The following is a 19,647-nucleotide window of genomic DNA, read 5'->3' as shown; positions in this document are numbered from 1 at the left end:
GGCGCCAACTGGAGAGGACAACTGTCTTGGAGAAGGTGAAAGAGGGGGCGTAAGGGAAGGACGATCTGTTACATCCACGCAGATAGGACATACACGGTTAATGGGTGTGTGGGTGTACTTGAGAGAAACAGATTGCATGTAAGATAGCACTCATGAGGATCTACTATAGAACTAGTGCAGAAACAATACATCTGAAAAATGTTTAGTGTACCAATAACAAACAGTGGCAAGAAAAAGTATGTAAACCCTTTGGCATGTCACGGTTTTCTGCATTTGTCCTTAAATCTTATCTGATCATCATCTAAGTCAAGGGTTTTGACATATAACGTCCCTAAAATAATCTAAATGGGTTAAATTCCTTCTGAATGTTGTGCAGGTCTGATCCACGGTGACAGGAAGCGCCTGGTTGATGCCACAAGCACTATGAGCTTTTTATGGTTCATTAAAGACATGAAAAATCTGATTCGTTTTATGTGTTATTTTATTATTTGTTAATACTCTCGACTTAGATGAAGATCAGATCAGATTTTATGACAAATTAATGCAGAAAAGCATGAAATTCCACTGTATGTCTGGGGAACACTGGGAAGATGAAACAATTAGCCCAGTGTGTGGAGTAATTAGTTTCCTCACAAAAATATGTCCAAAAATATTTGGACACATTATTAGGCCTGATTTACTTATTTGTTAGACACATTGAAAAATTTTAGATTGATTAAACCTACAATAAAAGTCATCGTGATACTCAGGTACTTTATTTGACCTACCTTTTTACTATTCAAACTGTTCCAGTTATGTAGCTACATTTCCAAAGTATAGTAACTAAAAGTTTTACTTTGTGCTGTAGCTAATTGTGAGAGTATTGATTCACTGTAAACTGAGTCCAGACCTTAACCCCATTGAGAATTTCTGGGATGTGCTGGAGAAGACTTTGCGCAGTGGCCTGACTCTCCCATCATCAATACAAGATCTTGGTGAACTCTGGACAGGAATAAATGTTGTGACATTGCATTAATAAAAAATAGGGCCAAATATCCCTATTGGCTTGTGGCTTGGTAACAAAATCTGCAGAGCTAACAAATAATAGAAGTACAATATATGTTAGGGTATTTTCCTGTGTTTCTGGCACTACTGTGCAGTGGTGGAAGAAATACACAGATCTGCAATCACAATTTAGTACAAAATTATTAGCATCAGTAGTAAAGGTAAAAATACTCATTGTACATAATATAATTTCATTTTATTTACCGATGAATTAATATATAAAATTCACAAATGTTGCAGCTAATTTTAACAACATGTATTGTCATGTAGTTCAACTGTTGATGATACATCATAATGTATTGGCTGATGAGTTTGAAAGAAATACTAGAAGTACAAGTAGCTTTAAATTCTAACTTGACCCAAATACAGTGGTGGAGTAAATTTACTAAATTACTCCTTCCCCTGCAGTACACTGTACAAGAGCTAAAATCCTTTTACCATTTTATGTCTTTCACATTTTCTCTGTGGGCAGTGAGAAATATCTTCATTACACTCACTGAAAAGCAGTAAAATATTAAACAGTGTTGAACCTACGGCTTCCTGAAAATGCTAGCTGGAAGCTCAAGCAGTACAAAAATACAGCTTCCCACAGAAGCTCCCACTGTGAGTGCAGTTAAACACAATGTGACTGGCTTTCATGTCATGTCATCTATTTTTCATTGCTGAAAATTGGCAGCTAAACTCTCCTGGATGAGCTGTGTTCATCTGCTTGGTCTTATTAAAGTTTTAGCATCATTGGAAACGTCCCTGTTAGATGTTCTGCAGTCGTCACGATACTGCCTATCATGACGTCTGCAGAACATCTAACGAGCAGAAAGAGAAAGAGAGAGGGAGAAAAAACTGAAGAGAGATAAGGGTCAACAAAAAGGGTGAAAGAGGGAAGGCTGGGGCAGGGAGAGAGAGAAACATGAATGATGCATGCTCATGCCGCAGAGTGCTGAATACATAATGCTACCATAACTCCATAATATGACTCCATAATATGACTCCACTTCAAAATTTATGATAAACCTGGAGTGTTGCTTGCTGAAATTTAGGAATCACCTTTGACACAAATGTGCAGTTTGAAAAGCAAGTGTTTTTTTTTTTTTATTATTATTTTAAAACTAAGTTCAACTCAGACCACACTACATGTATTAAATCATCCCTCCACACTCGCAGTTGTTTTTAAAGTATAATTTAAACTTTTCAGATTAATTAATGTACAGATTAATTACTGTACATTAGATGAATTGGCCTGATTTTATTTATGTGACCAAATAGGATAGGTGTAGCCCCCTAAGCTTTTAAAATGGCTTTTTAATTGACATGCATAATATGTAGCTTTCAAGCAACCAACATCTTTAAGATGTCTTGTGAATATTGAGCAAATGTAGACAGTTGAACAAGACAGTTCTTAGGTTCTTTGGTAAAGCTGATGTTTAGCTGTTACAGTATGGTGATACATAACTATGTCCATCCACCACCTTAGTTTAGCTTCTATAGGCTAACATTGTTATTCCTAAATTAAGTTTTTGATATGTATTATATGTGGTCATCTGCGTACTGAAGGGATTTCCTTGTTGGGATAGTAGTAGCTTTCGCCTCCTCCCCCGTCATCGTCAGTCATCTGTGGCTTTATTTTTTAGCAAATCCATTAATAATACTAAATTTCATCATATTAATTTAAATGTACATTATGTACTTTTATTAAAATATGTTACTCAGTCACTTCCCCACACAAATCATGTACCACAGTTTGTTATATTGAAAAAATATAAAACATGGCTTCACAATATTAAAAAAATGCACTGCCCCAGTTCCCTTTTACAAAGAAATGTACTCCGCAAGGAGCTACATGATAGCACCATGATGACTTACACTACAATATACATTACATAACGAGATAATTATAACAACACAATTACAACAACAAACAAGAACAACACAACAAACTGAGGTTTGACAACACAGAACAACGTGATGAGTTTGAGTATCTACGAAGACGATTCACTGATGACATTTGAAGACTCATGTGTAATTATGTATAGTTGGGAACTGAGTGCAAAGATCAGTGGTTACCGATTACTGTACAAATGCATGAATGGACATGGATGGAAGTGTGAAAGCACCACTCACTCCTTCTAAAAGGAATGATAAAAATAATACAGTATGTGTAACTGAGGATAAGGTTGAGAGTAAATACATTTCTCTGAAAACGTGATATGTGAGTCAGCTGCGAATGCATGAATTAAGGAGAAACTGAATGAAAGAATGACTGTGTCAATAAAGGAACAAATGTTTTGATGAAAGAACACTGATGTAGGTAAATCAATTTATAAATATGCGGCAACAGGTAAGGCTTGAATGTAGTTTTCTCCCTGCATGTAAAAAGTGTCTATGGCTCTTTTTCCTGCTAAATTACTCCTGTTGTAAGTTCCCCCCTGGGTCAGTTAACCATTGTAGCAGACTGGGCCAACTTGGAATCCAAATTTCTGATTCCCGTTTCCAAAATCGGACACAGCTATGTCGATGATGGGAAGCGTGCTAGACAGCGGAGCGTCAAATTCCAATACCGTCCTCTCCTGCCCTGAGCGTGTCTAACATGAAGCACAGAAACACAATCAGAAACAGGCCTTGATACTTACAGTAAAAATGTGTACGCGTTACTCACCTGACACCCGTCGTACAGTGCAGTGATGTAATGTGTGTTCTCATGTGTCAGCTCCTCTCCGTTGATGCCTCTGAAGCGCAGTGCGTGTTCGTGGCTGAAGGAGGCGGTGTGCAGCCAGGCAGCAGAGTTCAGGCAGTGATAAGTAAATGTTTGTTTGGCTGTAGCACTCAGCAGCTGAAGGAAATTTAACTGGACAACGTGGACTGGAATGCCTTCAGACCCGGAGTATGAAAACTAGAGGAGAACACCAGAGGAACACAATAATAATGTTTTGATGTGGACACACACACACTAGTAAGTACACAGAAAGGAAATATAGTGCACAGTGTGTGTTAGTAATAAAAAAGGTAAGAGTATCACCTCAAGGCACTTTACAGTGTTAGGTTTAAGACCTTACAAAATGTAACTCTATAAAGAATTATAAAAAACCCCACAACCCCACTTGAACAAGCACTAGGCAACAGTGGAGGAAGAAACCTCCAGCAGAACCAGGCTCAGGGTGGGCGGCCATCTGCTTCGACCAGTTGGGGTGAGTGGAAAGAGGAGAGAGAAAAGAACAGCAGGCAACAAAAAAAAAGACAAAAAGCAGCAATAACACCGGACACATCTGTAGGGTTGGTGTCTGCACATGGAAAACAATTTAAAAATATACTGGTAGTTTTCTAAACTGACACCATAGGAGACCCAAACATACATGTTAAGATACAAAAATGTTAAACTCACAGAGGCACTAGACAAAATGTAATGATGTCTCCTAAAGACATTAGGATTAATCCCCTGGGTCGCACAAACATCTGCACCAAATTTAATACAAATCTTTTCCACAGTTGTCGCTAAAAGCTAAAAATGTAAACCTGCTGGTGGCAGAAGAAGAAAAGACAGAGGATCAGCAAGATCAGCAGGATTCATCCTCTGGAGACCATAATTATCTGTACAGTATAGTGAATTCATCCAATATTTGAGTTTGGACCAAACATCTATCTCTAGAACCATGCAGGCAGTTTGAATAAATATTATTTTACATTTTTTTTTACATTTTACATATTTTTCACTTAAATTAGTTAACATGCAATTCAACCTCAGCCACAGTCACTAGAAAATAATGTTGAACAGAAGAAAATGCCCTGAATTCGGAGCTGCAATGTTAACAGTTACAGAATGTGATAAAATGTTATCTGCTTGATGTATTAAAATAAGAGAGCTATAATCCCTTTCCAAAATTAAAGTCTATTCCCCATGAAAAAGTGCTTTTTATCATTTCTACAACATTGTAAAAAAAGTGAGACACGTGATTTGGTGCCTCTTCTGTCATGCAAGACGTTCACTGTGCACTCATTTGTTTTTCTTTTCTTCTTATGAGTCCTTTTTCTTACGTCTCCAACCTGTGACATAATTCTTATGACTTTTAAAGCTTATAAAGCTCGAAATGAACCAGCACCTGTCTTCCCCCAGGCCACAGCAGTCCCTCTTCTGAAGAAACATACCTGTCTTTTCAATCTACCTCTTGCCTGGAGCAGCCCTGACACACAACTCCTTTCAAAAAACTCACCATGACAACTTTAATTTAACAGGCCTTTGTTCTTTTACTTGCTGTTATAAGAATAACTATCATTGTGCTCTTGGCACTAGCCTACTTAACAATAACTTTTTCCCAATTCTATTTATGTAGCTTTCCCAGGTACTACACCAGGCCAGGTGATGGTCACAGCAAAGGTTTCAGCTGTAACAGAAAGGAACTTCTCCCCTACGCTACCTAATGCACCCCTTGGCAGGCTGTCTGTTCTACAGCATTATACCATTAGCTAAGGCTTTTTCGTAAATAAGAACTCTTTGTTGTACTGTCTGCAGCAGCTCCTGCACTTCTGCTCACCATTCATATGATCCGACTGGTGCCAAATGTGTAACTTTAGTTGATTTGATGGTTTTGTCTTTATAATAAAAACTGAGCAGACACTGGATAACTGTCTGCCAAAGGCCGTTTTTAAAATGCACTTATTAAAATGAAGACTGTCTCTTTAAAGCTGACAAATGCTCCTAATTGGCACTGGACCAGACGTACTACGTTTGCATCAGTGTATATAATTGATATTAAACAATTTCTTTTCCACAAAGTTTTGCATAAAGACACACTGACAAACTCCCATAGTGTGTAAAATTATCCCACTCTACCTGTTTTCCTTTCCTGAATTGACTGTACCAGGTGCCAGGCTTTTCTCCTTTCCACCCTGCTAACTTCACCTGGTGGCAAACAAACAAATCAATCAGCTTCAACAGTTATTGACTAAATAAAGTTTAATCTCTCTCTAAATCAGCCAATTCTAATGGTTTGGAACAGTTTATTTCAAATGAATGCTTAAAAGTATTTTTTAAAACTAACCGACTGGAACTTCTTGTCAGGATACAGACATGTCTCTCCCTGTGCAGTGAAGTTACAAAACACCTTGAAGGAGTCTCTATGGCAACCCTGGTTGGGATCTATCCAGTAGTCACCTGGAGAGAGAGAAAGAGTGAGGGCGGGGTAGAGAGGGGCCAGAAAACACCAGTATAATACTACTGTCAACAACTAGAACACCAAACACAGCTGCAGTTGACATGTGGCGGACAAGTGAACACACACAGAGCTGGAAAGTAAAAATTAGTCTAGACATGTAAGCAGACAGATCTAATAAACACAAACTTATAAAAGTACCGTTGGGTAGCTCTGGGTTGAGGAGCCAGAGCTCCTTGCAGGTACGAGCAGGGCTGTGGTAACTTCCTTGAGGGTTACGTAGGCCCTCCACCTCCACTTTCATAGAGGACAGAGATGCAAACACTTCCTCCATTCCTTGGCCCTCCTGCTTCGCCTGGTCTCCTTGCATCCACTCGTCCTCTTCTCCATCTACTGCATCCTCCTCTTCAAATGCAGCACCATCCACCAAGGTCTGGGTTCTCCTTCTCCTTGCTCGCTCTGGCAGATGGGCTACTGCAGTAGCTGGTAGTCCCTGCACAGAAGAGAAGAGAGGAGATCAAACAGGTAGTGAAGTCGCATATAGACTAATTGAAATAAGTAAAAATTGTAAAGTTACTGAATGTACTAGATGTCAGTGAACACAACTCACTGGTGGTCCTGGAGGTCCTGCAGGTCCAGTGTCCCCTCTGGGGCCAATTGGACCCTAAACACACAACCAAGGGTAAGTTTAATCAGTTTTAAGTAGTATAAGTGTAAAGCAAAAGCACTGAATAATTCAATCAAATAAATTAATGATCATCAGTCACCTGGTTTCCTTTAGAGCCCTTTAGACCGATGGCACCCTGTGAGATAGGTAAGGAGTAAATGATGTTACAGCGACCTCCTTGCTAATAATTGTGTTGCATATGTGCAGGTCAAAGTGTCAAGATGATGCTGTGTACTCACAGACAAACCTGTAGGGCCAGGAGGACCATGGGGACCTGGTGAGCCAACTGGACCCTGATATTAAATACAAAAGAAAGAAAAACATCAAATAAAGAGAACAAATGCTGATGGAGGTCACTACTACAAGCAATTACTTTTTAGTGTGTGAAGGATAAAGTTGAAATTAGTCTAAATTTTTCTTATTGTAGTTAAATTTCAGGGACAATGGCTTAGTCTGTCTCTCTTTTTACCCTGTCTGTGGCACTCAGGACCAAAACACAAGACAGCCCTTGTTTAAAAAATGACAAAATAAAATAAAAATGTATTTGTATATTTATATATGTATAAAATACATTGTTGTCTTTTCTTCTGTTCTACAAATCCTCTTGATTTGAGGATTTGTAATCCACTTGATAATCCTGCCGAGGTGGGATTATCCCCAATTTATACATTATTCCTGGAATAAGTATCCTTATGGTGGAATACTTGACTTGAGTGTTTGCTGTATCACGATGCTGTGCTTGATTATGGAATCTTATATTATACGTATATAGTTTCAATACTGCTATTTAGATATGGTGTGACTTATTATAAGATGTGTCAGCAACTCAAGGCAGGAAAATAAAAAAATGTTAAATGCCCCTGTGCAAGGGGTACATTATTAGAACTGAAACCAAGAAGAAAACATAATGTCTGGAAACAGCTCCATAACATTAAACATGCTAACTGTTCCCATTATTAGGTGAGAGGAGTCTTCTCTGATCAGTGACAGCAAACTTCAGAGAGGAAAGACTAGAGTATAGTCACTGATTCTAATTGTCTGTTTAAGTTTCCGTGACTTTTTAATTAAATTCAATCATTACATGCCCCAGTGCAACCTGGGAACAGGTTGTTGCTTTGGGTGTTCAGGCTTGTGAGCGTATTTGTGTGTATTTTCAGGACCTCATCTCCTTTTGCACCGGGTGGCCCCTGGTTTCCTGGCAATCCTCTGTCACCCTTCTCTCCAATGTCTCCTGGTGGCCCTATCAGACCTATGAGACCACCATGACCCTGCACAGATGGCATATATGACATTAAAGTCATTGTCAAGATCAGAGTTAATGTTTATGCGTATACAATATGCACACACCTTTTCTCCCTTCTTGCCGGGGTCTCCTTTTAATCCTGGTATCCCTGGTGGACCCTGAGAAGTACGATGTAAAAAAAAAAAGTTCAAATGTGACCAGTGAATAGAAACAAACTCTGACAGAGAGTTATAAATTGATATCCTTCGAGAGGCAAGAGATCAACAATCAAATCAACAATTTGGTCATACTGTCAAAAACCTAATACATTTTCGTTTCTATTAATATTTTAAATCTCCATTATGTTCTTGATTTGATGTATTATCTTACCATGGGACCTGGTGGTCCGCTCTGGCCTGGTGGTCCATTTAAACCCTGCTCACCCTGAGAGAAAGACACAGACAGGAATAATTTCTCAACCTCCATCCATCTTTCTATTTATACTTCACTTCCACTCATTCATTCTGCTCTCTTGTTATAACTGACTTACAGCAGGCCCAGGGATTCCTCTTAAGCCTTGAGGCCCTGGCTTCCCAGGGTGCCCCTGAGCACCCACAGGCCCGGTTTTCCCTATTAGACCCTCTGAGCCAGGAGCTCCCTGAAACAGACAGAAAACAGGGTGAGCTTAAGGAGCTGAGGGAATTCAGTTATTCTTTAAAGAGTTGTTTCTAACTCACCTTCGCTCCTTTCAGGCCTTCTTTTCCTTCCTTCCCTGATTTCCCCATGTGGCCCTGAAGAACAGCATTTTAAAAACATTTTAACCTGATTCTGTCATACAGATGCACTGATGCAGAGATAAACACACATGCAGTGAGAATGCAGTAAGAAAAATATTCCCAAGTTCATCCTAACAGGGGAAATGAATTACATGTATTACTTAATATAGCAGGAAATAGAAACAGAGAATTATGAGAGCATCAGAGGCGCATGCAGGCACTGACACAAACATAGGAACACACATACCCTTCTCCCAGGAGGTCCAGGTGGACCAGGTTCCCCTGGTGCTCCTGGTGGTCCCTGAGAAATGTATAGAAACAGATTCCATAACCAGTTGTTATGATGTTTTTAATGTTTATGATTTAAATAATGTTGTCACAGTGTATGGTGTATGATATAGAAGAGAGGAGCTCACAGATTGTCCAGGATCTCCCGTGTCCCCTTTAGTCCCAGGCAGACCATCCACACCCTAATGAAAACAGACAAAAACAGAGGAAGAAAGCTACGATATACAATGTACGATAACAATGTTCCTCGAAAATGTGTTTCCCTACAATTTATATTAAACAGCAGAATGTTCCTTTAAATTTTTTTTAAATTTAAAATTAAAGTTAAATATTACATTGGCATCAGCATTCAATTTGGAAATGTTTCTAAATCTTCCTTCCGTCATCATCATGACCCGAAATTAAACAAGAGAAAGAGGAGGAAGAACAGAAAGAGCAGGCACTCACATTGGGTCCAGCTTCTCCTTGTGGTCCAATGTCACCAGTGAGACCTATAGGACCCTGAGGAAACAGTGACGTAAAGACAGTTCAGACACACAGAAACATTTTTAATTGTGTCAGCTTCTGACTTTTAGCATAACTGTTAACCCAAAAACAAAAGTCCCCGGAGCCTACACAATATTAAAAATAGAGATCCTCTACATTTCCCATTTTTCATTGAGAGTACAGATAAAGTATGTACCAACAAAATGTGGCCTTTCTACTAAAGAAAACAAACTTTATGGAGATTATTTATAGTCCACAACATATTGTGATTAAATGTATAAACATTTAGCTAGGTTTAAATATGCGACCATGTAACCAAATCCTGTGAATTCCAGCAGAATCAAAAGCTAAGATCTGTTAAGCTTGTTAGATTTAGCAGGAGTTGAGCTATGTTTTTTATATCTGTAGGATTTAGCTCCTGACATTATTAGTTATTAGTTATATACCAGCTCAAATCATTAACATAAAAGCTATGGAAAAATCAACAAATACATTTAGGTTTAGTTCCATTGTGGTTTTCTTACAGCGTTGCCCTTGGGTCCGTCCTCCCCTGTAGCACCCCTGGATCCCGGAGGACCAGCTGCTCCCGAAAGGCCTGTATCTCCCTTCTCCCCCTGGTCTCCTTTTTCTCCCTGAAGTTTTTAAGGACCAGAGTGAATGATTAAGAGACATGAGCCAGAAAAGACAAGTAATAGACACCTAAAGCTGAAGATGTGCCCTGTCAAAAGAGTAAACAAACTCACAGGCTTTCCTGCCACACCAACTGGTCCAGGGTCACCTGCCTCGCCATCCTCTCCCTAAGACACAAATATACTCAGTGTAAGAAATCATAGACAAAATGAACTCTTAGGGATGCAGTATGTGTCCAAAAGATGTCATTGATAGTTTCTGCACCTTCTCTCCAACAATGCCTGGCTGTCCAATCATCCCTATTCGACCAGTTGGACCCTGCACAGGACAGAAATCATCACAGTTTTTTGAGTATGCATTAAAAGTATTTGGCTCAATGAGGTGTTTCTCTGAGACTTACTTGTCCTCCTACAGGTCCTTGAGGACCAGTGGGACCTTGCTGCCCTGGTGGACCCTAAACTCAGGTATGTGATGTATGAGAAATACAAATTATTAATGTTGATTTTTTTTTTAAATGAACAATACTAATGATGTAAATAAAACACAGATAAAAGCTCACCATTAGTCCTACGTGTCCACTCTCACCCTTTTCTCCTGGGAGGCCGGGCATGCCCTGAGAATACACACACACACACACACACACACACAGTCCAGAGTTCAATGTATACTCCTTTTATTCAGAGAACATAATTTCAACTGACTGACTTCTTTTGCAAGTTTCACCTGTAAACCTGTTGGTCCTCTAGCACCCTTGAAGCCGCGGAGTCCTTCATCCCCCTTTGGACCATACATTCCCTGCTGGCCCCGGGGCCCTGGCAGTCCATCAACACCCTATAACACAGGGGAGGAGAATGACACTCCATTCATATGTATTTATACATACAAAAGCACCTCTTCATAGTGCAGTAGCCTGCAGTAGTAAGCCCCAGTCCTGCTTGTTTTCTCTTCCATCCCAGCACTTACAGCTTCTGATTGGCTGAACACAGCTGATCCAAGTAACCAACAGTGAGAAGGGCAGAGACAATTGGAAAACAAGCTGGCTCTCTAGGATCAGATTTACCTACCCCTGCTATAGTCCAACAGCAGCACAAACTACAGCCTCCATAATAAATCAACACATCTCTAAAGGGGTCTGAACAGAAACTGAACATTACAACTGTCATGAAGGCTGTACTGTGCAATAATGATGTAGTAGACTGGTTTGAGATCTTTGAACTATTAAGATATATATAAAAAATATATATTTATACAAAGAGAAAACTCACTGGGAGCCCTGACTGACCAACAGGTCCTTGAGTGCCAGTGGGGCCTGGAGGACCCTGTGGGAAGAGAGAGAGACATGGATCAGACATGCAGTACCCTCACATGCTGATGCACGTCTCCTGCTGTTTACTTACTGCTTCCCCTTTGTCTCCTTTGCTGCCTTTCTGCCCAGGTCCTCCTTGCTCTCCCTGTAGACACACACACATTCAATTGCAACAGCACAAACACATAATCTCACTCTGCTTCGCTGACACAGATTACAGATTACCTTATCTCCGTCATCTCCTGGAGGTCCTGCAGGGCCTGTAGCTCCAGGCATCCCAACAGGTCCCTGATCTCCATCCTGACCTGCTGGTCCAATTGGACCTTTCTCTCCCTAGGACATAAACACATACATTAAAAAAGTACAATTATATACATGATCCAAATGGATCCATATTTCTTTTCCCTCCACACTGATGCTGCTTAAAGTGGAATAAAAACAAATTAAAGTAACATAGAGGAAAAGAAATTACAGGCTCCCCCTTCTCTCCCATTGGTCCAGGTCCTCCAATTGGTCCAGCCCGACCAGGCTGTCCGATGGCTCCAGCTGCTCCAGAAGGGCCCCTTTCACCTGCAGCCCCCTACAAACATAAAGCACTATTTTGACAAATAAAATAAAATAAACAATAGACAAATAAAAGCACTGAGGCAATACAGGCTACATTTAGATGAAAAATGCTTTGGTTTTAAGACACTGGAAAATATACAGTACATATATTTTTTTTATTTAGGTTGTTGTTACTCAGTATGTTTACTTTAACAACCAAAAAATGATTTTTGAACACACAGTGAAAATTAAAAATACTGATACTGATGTAATGTAACTCACTATGGCTCCTGGGGGTCCAGTAGGTCCTGAGCCTCCTTTCAGGCCAGGGGGTCCCTGAAAAGATCACACATTATTTGTACAAAATAAAAAGCTTACATACATCTAGGAATATTATATATATGTTAGAATATAAAAAAAAAATCTAATGTTTTTATTGAGTGTGTGTTTGTGTGTGTTACCATAGTTCCAGGAGCTCCTCTGCTCCCCCTGAAACCTTTCAGTCCTTGAGGACCGTTCTTCCCAGGTGTCCCGGTTAAACCTGGATCGCCCTGATAAAGTAAAATAATAGAAAAAACAAACAAACAAAACAAATTTAAACAAAAATGGTGACTCTGTCAGATGATGATCAGTGTTGCTTAACTATATGAACTCACCTTTCCACCTTCCTTGCCAGCAGCACCAGGTAAACCATGCTCTCCAGGTACCCCTGGTGCCCCTGGGTGACCTCGGTCCCCTGTTGGACCAGACTCTCCTGATTTTCCCTGAATGCAAACACGTCAATTAAACCATTACAGACATGAAGCACAAGGCAGGAGAAATATTACATAACACAACTGATTCACATTTTGAGCTCACCTGTGGTCCCACAACACCTGTGGGTCCAGGAGGTCCCGTCTTCCCTTGGAATCCCTGTAGGTACAGACAATATTATAAAACATACACTGCCTGTCAGAAAAAGAAAATAATAATTCACCACCTGGATTTAACTAAGCAAATAGGTGAAAGCTTCACATATTTCAAAAGGGTCAAATTATTGGCATTCATCAAGCAAAAAAAAAAGAAATCTATCTAAGGAGATTGATCAAACTAGGTTAAGAACTGTCCAATAAATTATTAAAAAGAAGTGAGGAACCATCAACTTCAAGGAAGAAATATGGCTGGAAAAAAAATCTTGCATGATTGTGATCAGCAGTCACTTAAACGTTTGTTGAAATCTAATTGTAGACAAACAACAGTAGAACTTTCGGCTATGTTTAATAGTAAAAGTAAGAGTATTTACACAAGCACAATCTCAGGGGAACTCAATGGACTGGTACTAAACAGCTGTGTAGTCTTAAGATAACCACTTGTCAGTAAGACTAATCAGAACAAAGGCTTCAATTTGCTAAGGAGCATAAAGATTGGAGTCTGGAACAACGGAAGAAGAAGGTCATGTGGTCTGATGAGTCCAGATTTACCCTGTTCCAGAGTGATGGGTGCATCAGGGTAAGAAAAGAGGCAGGAGAAGTATTTATTGGGCTTAAATTGTGAAAGAGTGGTTCAGGGAGCATGACACATCATTTTCACACATGGATTGGCCACCACAGAGTCCAGACCTTAACCCCACTGAGAATCTTTGGGATGTGCTGTAGAAGACTTTGTGCAGCGGTCCGACTCTCCCATCATCAATATAAGATTTTGTTGAAACTCTAATGCAACTCTGAACAAGAATAAATGTTGTGGCATTGCAGAAGCTTATTGAAACGATGACACAGTGAATGCATGCCTAAAGCTAAAGGCGGTCCAACTAAATATTAGTGTGTGCTATTTTTTTGAGGTAAAGGCAGCGTATGTGCATGTGTCTATTGAAGACCATTTTCTATAGAAAGAAATGCAGTGACCTCTTATGAACTCTTATATGAATTCACTCACCGGCTCTCCTCTTTGACCTGGGTGGCCTGGAAGTCCATCCTTTCCAGCTGGACCCTATACACAAAACAAAAACAAATGGTGAAAATTTAATGGATGCTTAGAATAAAAGTTAAAAATGTTCAGAGTGCCGTTTTTAAATTTCCCCCTGTTGAGGGAACATTATTAAGCTGTGAAAAATTCAAACATGAAAGCAAGAACTGTGCAGTTAACTGTACGTGATTCATAAGATAGAACTGGGATTTCTTTCCAGTGTATTTCTAGACAGAAAAATGAACAATTGAGACTGGTCATCTGATGCAAAATGCCAGAACTGATTAGCCAGTATCACATCAAATACAATCACCATCTTCCCATAGTGGCACTACCATGTGGTTGTTCTTCTTTTGATCCTATTTGAAATAAAAACTCATAAAATAATTTTGTTAAAAAAACATTATGATCTTAAAATATTCAGTACCAATCTAAACAGTCTTTATCTTTATCCTAAGTGCAAATAAAAATTACTAATATATCAGGCCTACATTTGAGCATTTGCACTTACACTTTAAACTGATAGTGTGACAATCTGTTTTTTATCACTCACACTTGATCCTTTAGGTCCTGGTTCTCCGTTTCTCCCTTGTGGTCCTTGAGGTCCCTAAAAACACATAAACAGTCAGTACAACAGGTTATCAATCACTGATTAATCCATCAACTGATGTGGCATTACTATGGTTTTTTCTTACCCTTTCTCCTGAGGATCCTGGGGGCCCATCATTTCCCGAGGTTCCCTATGATAAAGTGAGAAGGAGAAGATGGAAGCAGTGGTGGACAGAAGCTGATAAATAGTAAGTAAGTAAGAGTATTTTTCACCCAATAAAGACTGAAAAAATGTTCCTATTGGCTGAGAAGAGAGTCAGCTGACCTTTTCTCCTGATTTCCCTGTAGGCCCTCTTGCCCCTCTGGCACCTCGTGCACCCTATAATGAGATAAATACAGGTGAGACCAGGACAGATCCAAACAGATTCAGTAAGTTATACATAAGTCAGGTATTTTATATAGGCATTTTATATTCGACCACTGATTAGTGTAGTATTGTAAATAAGCCACACTGTTGCTACCAATAAAGTCTGTGCAACACTCGACTGCATGTGTCTTGTAGCTGTATCCTATTGTTTTCTGTATTTTAGGTTGATATTTTAGAGTTTTTAGAGTATTTTAGAATTGTGAATGTTCATCTTAAAGCTTGTGGTAATCCAGGAGTTTGAGAAATACTTCACTCAAACTGCAGTATATAGACAAACGTGATGAGCATGGCTAAAAATTAATAATAAATTCTACACACTATTTAATAATGGTGTAGTAAATCAGGCCTGAAGTGAGACTACTCCCTATTCCTCATGAATGTTTATATCTAATCCACATGGGGGGCGCACTGCCTCTTCAGTGAACTCACTAAACAAAATTTAACCAACATAAATGAAAATTAGCCCTCCCACATACCCCATTGGTCTTTTTTATTATATCAAATCCTCACTGGCTGTGACTGGATGTGAACAAAATATTCATTTCATTTGTGTTGAAGCAACATGATGCATACATTGTACTTGCCAGTCCAGCATAAGGACAATTTACTGTAGCTCACAATATGGAGAGGAAAGAAGTTTCAGTTTTTCAGAAATACAATTTCAATGACCTTCTGCCGGGCGACCTTTAAGATGTAAAGGCTAATGGAAGAGAGAAGAGCTGGGAGAGGAGGCTAGGACTCTACTAACTCACCTGGTTTAAAAAGTGGATTCTAGAAAATGTTTAGGAAACATTAGGACATAGGATAAACTTGCTTTGCTTGCACCAAATCATTTTGTGAAATCCATTACCTACTGGACTAGTTAATGTTTTGAGACACTCACATTTGGACCTCTCTGGCCTGCACTTCCTGGTGGTCCTGCAGGGCCCTGTGTAATAGCACAAAAGATAATAATAGAAAAACCTTTGCCTGATATATTATCATCGTCATTTTAAAACCTCTACTCACTTTTTTCCCCTTCTCTCCTGCAGCCCCCACCACACCAGGAAAACCATCAGAACCCTAGGGATGAGAAAGGCAGGCATTCACTTTCCGCAACTTTTTTTACATTAATCAAATTAAGCATTGATTATTTCAATTATTTTACCTTAGAGCCCTGTTTTCCTGGATATCCTGGCAGCCCGGGAACTCCCAGTTTTCCCTAAAAAAGGGACAGAGGGACTTTAGATTTTAATACAAGATGAGGTAAGAACGTTTTTGTCCACTAACATCCTTCATGCTCTCTTGGCTTTATACCTTCTCTCCAGGAATACCAGAAGGGCCAGATTCTCCTTGAGGGCCCATCAGGCCTTTGGGCCCCTCTGGTCCATCTTCTCCACGACCACCTGGTGCTCCATTGTCTCCAACATCTCCCTTTGCTCCCATCTCCCCTTTTGCCCCTGGGAAACCATCCTCTCCCTGCAGACAGAACCAAGTGGAGTTGTCAGCAGGAAAGACAGAAAATCCACAGCATAAAATCACATATGGTAGCAAAAATAGCTGCATACTATAGTAGATCTGTTATGTTGTCTAAATATAGTTCTAGACAACATAACTTCTTTAATGCGCAACTTTTCAGTTTCTCTCACCTTCTCGCCTTTGCTTCCCTTTAATCCTCTGATTCCATCTGCTCCCTGTGAAGCAGGAGAGAGAAAAAAAAATAGAAAACACAATATCACTTGCAGTTCTTAACATCAGAATCTGGCTACATGCATATCAGATATCTAGCATGCTTTAAGATTAAACCACATTGTGGTTAGACCTCTGAATCAATCCCCTAACATCTGTGATATGTTCATTGATTCAAGTGAAACAAAATAAAAATTAACAAACTCAACTTCTTCCTCTTATCTTACTTGATGGCACATAAAACATGAATCCGTGCAAGCAAGCATATTAAACACACAGGTCAACGTATTATCAGCTTGTCTTACCTCCTAAAGCTCAGCTTACATATGTAAGATGTGGGATTTTATGTTCTCACAGCTTGTAATACTTCTCTCCATATGATTTGGAAATGGGCAAATGTGTTCTTTTCTATAGCTGTTTTACTTTAATAATAATATGTTTTCTGTGCCATTACTGTAGAGTTAAAGGGCATGTGGATTTCCAGGTCTAAAGTACAAGCTTGTCACAGATGAGAAACGTATGTTTCTACCTTAACTCCTCGTTGCCCAGGGTATCCAACAGGCCCCTGAACCCCTGATGGACCCTACAAATGAACACACAAATACACAAATACATACACATTAAGATGACTGACACTAATTCATCAACTCTAAGAACAGCAACACACTATGCATGTATTGTACACAAACACAGACACATGGATACTCTACAACAGACTTACTGGCAGCCCTTTTTCACCTGGGGTACCTTCCCTTCCAGGATGACCCTGTTGACAAAAGGTTCATATTGCAGTTGTGCTTTTAATTATGATTTTAAGATTAGATTAAGGGCTAGGTAATGCATTATGTCAGTAAAGTCTTTTGAAGAACTACAGAAAATACATGTACTTACAGGAGGCCCATCATTTCCAGGTAATCCCTGCATCCCTTTCTTCCCTTGAGGTCCCTTTAAGAGAAAAAAAAAAAAAATAAAATCTGTCAATTAATCATAAATTCTACAACCCAAAATGTAAAATCCAACAAAAATATCTTACCTTCTCCCCTGGCAGTCCTACTAACCCCTGAGGACCAGGAAAACCCTGTAGGACAGATATGGCATTAGTATTTCTGTGTATGTATTTATGAGATCTATTGATTTTTGTGAGCATCTGCTCATACCAGGATTCCAGGATTGCCTTGTTGTCCAGGGGCTCCGATTTCTCCTGGTGATCCCTGTTATAAACATGAAATATTGTCACATGGACTTATTTGTCGTCATCCTCTACTGTCCACTGCCTTTATTGTACTCACTATGTTTCCCTTTGAACCTTGAATGCCGTCAATTCCTCGAATTCCCTGTGAGATGAAAAGGAAGATAGTAAATGGAGGAGGCGTATTTTTTTCTTCTGCATCCTTGAGTGCATTTGTACGGCCTTCATATCAAAAAGCCTGGGAAAGTACAGGAGCATTTGATTACAAAATAATAGGACACTGGAGGAGGACATGCCGGTTTAAAGCAGACCATAAAGCAGTCAACACTATAATGCATCTATTAATTTCCCTGTATGGATTTTATTTTCTGGCTGCAGCCTTTTCTGTGAAGCCTCTCCTTACACATTTCTTCTGGCTATCTGGCTAAATATAAGAAGGCCTTCCATCCTTAAAAAAATCATCCTGAGGCCTATTACATGAGCCTCCTGGGACTACAACTGAATGAAAGTAAAATAATCAACCACCCAACTGATTTCATTATTCTACTTCCTTGCTTGGGGCGTTCGATGCTTAATTATGTAGCAGACATAAAATATGCAATTCAAACATCCTATCAGTTGCTAACAAGTGCTAATCCATGTTACTACAAGTGCTAAGATAAGTTATGCAACCGATAAAGAAACCGCTTCAGGTATTTTTGATGTGTTTGGCACAGAGAAAAGATTTACATTAAAGCATGTTTAACAAATGGAGAACTGCTGTAACACTGTGGTTTGACATGATCTGATAGTGACACCACAGCTGGAGATACACTTACATTCAGTCATTTGGCAGATGCTTTTATCCAAATTGACTTACAAGTGAGGTACAATGTGCAAAGTAGCTGAGTCAGTAAGAAGACATTGTGCCATATATAGAAACGTTTCAATTTCTGTGTGCAGCTCCTGCAGTGACCACTCCTGAAGTCAGACTGGTTAACATGAAAAAATCTGAGATAAGGTTGAAAACGACACGTTCAAATGTCTTGATCAAAATGGAAGAAGAAAGACAGGTGTGTAATTCTCATGGACAAACACAGAGGTGTGATAGGAGGATAATTACACAGCTTAGGGTCAGTGGTAGCGAGACTAATGTGTGTGACGGTGAATAACTGTGGTGTGTGTGCTTGCGCGTATGCAGAGGTGGTATGTATAAGTAAGTGTGAAGTTCACACTCACAGGCTGGCCTGGAGGACCAGGACGACCTCTGGGACCATTCAGACCTCTGGAGCCCTGAAATACACATAAATATAAAATAAGTATATTACGCAATATTACAGCATATTTTTGTGTGTGTGCTCTCATACTATATCTGTGAGGACCAGTTTGAGGATCAAGATTCAGTTTAATGTTAAGGTTTGGGGTATGAATTTGTTTGTGATGGGATGAAATGCATAAACAGCGTTTTGGGGTCTTGGACTATCAGAAGAGAAATCTTAACATTAAGATTACTAACAATAATTTAATGGTAGAGACTAAAAAAATTAGTTTAGTGATTTGATACTGCATTTTTACAAAGCTGGGGCCCGAGACACATCCAGGTTTAGCCTCTAGTCTTGGTCACAAACAGTATATGAGTGGTAATGTCTGCGTCTCTCAAACTCCATGACCTCGATTTATAACTTAACCCTGATGAAATTATTGGGATATTTTTCTCAGACATTAAAAAGCTCCCGCAGAGCCACAAAAGACATTATGCAACTGTTTTCAAAAGCAGAGTAGCTC

At 39.5% G+C, this 19,647-nt stretch overlaps 1 protein-coding gene across 2 annotated transcripts in view; it reads right to left on the bottom strand.

Annotated features, from left to right (window-relative positions):
- Positions 1–2,308: 2,308 nt before the first annotated feature.
- The window catches only part of LOC113161445 (collagen alpha-1(XI) chain-like), a 36,888-nt gene continuing 19,549 nt past the window's right edge, over positions 2,309–19,647 (bottom strand). The window contains exons 21-66 of one of the 2 annotated variants that reach the window (XM_026359032.1): positions 19,102–19,155; positions 17,984–18,028; positions 17,852–17,905; positions 17,728–17,772; positions 17,586–17,639; positions 17,416–17,460; positions 17,224–17,277; positions 16,655–16,699; positions 16,323–16,484; positions 16,174–16,227; positions 16,035–16,088; positions 15,910–15,954; positions 14,925–14,978; positions 14,746–14,790; positions 14,604–14,657; positions 14,021–14,074; positions 12,965–13,018; positions 12,763–12,870; positions 12,568–12,657; positions 12,389–12,442; positions 12,033–12,140; positions 11,786–11,893; positions 11,652–11,705; positions 11,520–11,573; positions 10,978–11,085; positions 10,814–10,867; positions 10,655–10,708; positions 10,519–10,572; positions 10,368–10,421; positions 10,149–10,256; positions 9,586–9,639; positions 9,267–9,320; positions 9,098–9,151; positions 8,812–8,865; positions 8,625–8,732; positions 8,465–8,518; positions 8,200–8,253; positions 8,013–8,120; positions 7,092–7,145; positions 6,953–6,988; positions 6,796–6,849; positions 6,387–6,678; positions 6,075–6,187; positions 5,867–5,935; positions 3,698–3,931; positions 2,309–3,623 (exon numbers count right to left, since the gene is read on the bottom strand). In XM_026359032.1, the coding sequence (XP_026214817.1) occupies positions 3,477–3,623; positions 3,698–3,931; positions 5,867–5,935; positions 6,075–6,187; positions 6,387–6,678; positions 6,796–6,849; positions 6,953–6,988; positions 7,092–7,145; positions 8,013–8,120; positions 8,200–8,253; positions 8,465–8,518; positions 8,625–8,732; positions 8,812–8,865; positions 9,098–9,151; positions 9,267–9,320; positions 9,586–9,639; positions 10,149–10,256; positions 10,368–10,421; positions 10,519–10,572; positions 10,655–10,708; positions 10,814–10,867; positions 10,978–11,085; positions 11,520–11,573; positions 11,652–11,705; positions 11,786–11,893; positions 12,033–12,140; positions 12,389–12,442; positions 12,568–12,657; positions 12,763–12,870; positions 12,965–13,018; positions 14,021–14,074; positions 14,604–14,657; positions 14,746–14,790; positions 14,925–14,978; positions 15,910–15,954; positions 16,035–16,088; positions 16,174–16,227; positions 16,323–16,484; positions 16,655–16,699; positions 17,224–17,277; positions 17,416–17,460; positions 17,586–17,639; positions 17,728–17,772; positions 17,852–17,905; positions 17,984–18,028; positions 19,102–19,155 (3,519 nt within the window). In that variant the 3' untranslated portion in view covers positions 2,309–3,476. The remainder of the gene's footprint in view (positions 3,624–3,697; positions 3,932–5,866; positions 5,936–6,074; positions 6,188–6,386; positions 6,679–6,795; positions 6,850–6,952; positions 6,989–7,091; positions 7,146–8,012; positions 8,121–8,199; positions 8,254–8,464; positions 8,519–8,624; positions 8,733–8,811; positions 8,866–9,097; positions 9,152–9,266; positions 9,321–9,585; positions 9,640–10,148; positions 10,257–10,367; positions 10,422–10,518; positions 10,573–10,654; positions 10,709–10,813; positions 10,868–10,977; positions 11,086–11,519; positions 11,574–11,651; positions 11,706–11,785; positions 11,894–12,032; positions 12,141–12,388; positions 12,443–12,567; positions 12,658–12,762; positions 12,871–12,964; positions 13,019–14,020; positions 14,075–14,603; positions 14,658–14,745; positions 14,791–14,924; positions 14,979–15,909; positions 15,955–16,034; positions 16,089–16,173; positions 16,228–16,322; positions 16,485–16,654; positions 16,700–17,223; positions 17,278–17,415; positions 17,461–17,585; positions 17,640–17,727; positions 17,773–17,851; positions 17,906–17,983; positions 18,029–19,101; positions 19,156–19,647) is intronic. The other variant, XM_026359031.1, reaches the window with a different exon arrangement.

Source organism: Anabas testudineus, chromosome 1 (assembly GCF_900324465.2).
Source record: "Anabas testudineus chromosome 1, fAnaTes1.2, whole genome shotgun sequence".
Taxonomy (NCBI): Eukaryota; Metazoa; Chordata; class Actinopteri; order Anabantiformes; family Anabantidae; genus Anabas; species Anabas testudineus.
Note: the sequence above shows the minus strand (reverse complement) of the source record. Positions and strands in the feature narration are given on the sequence as shown.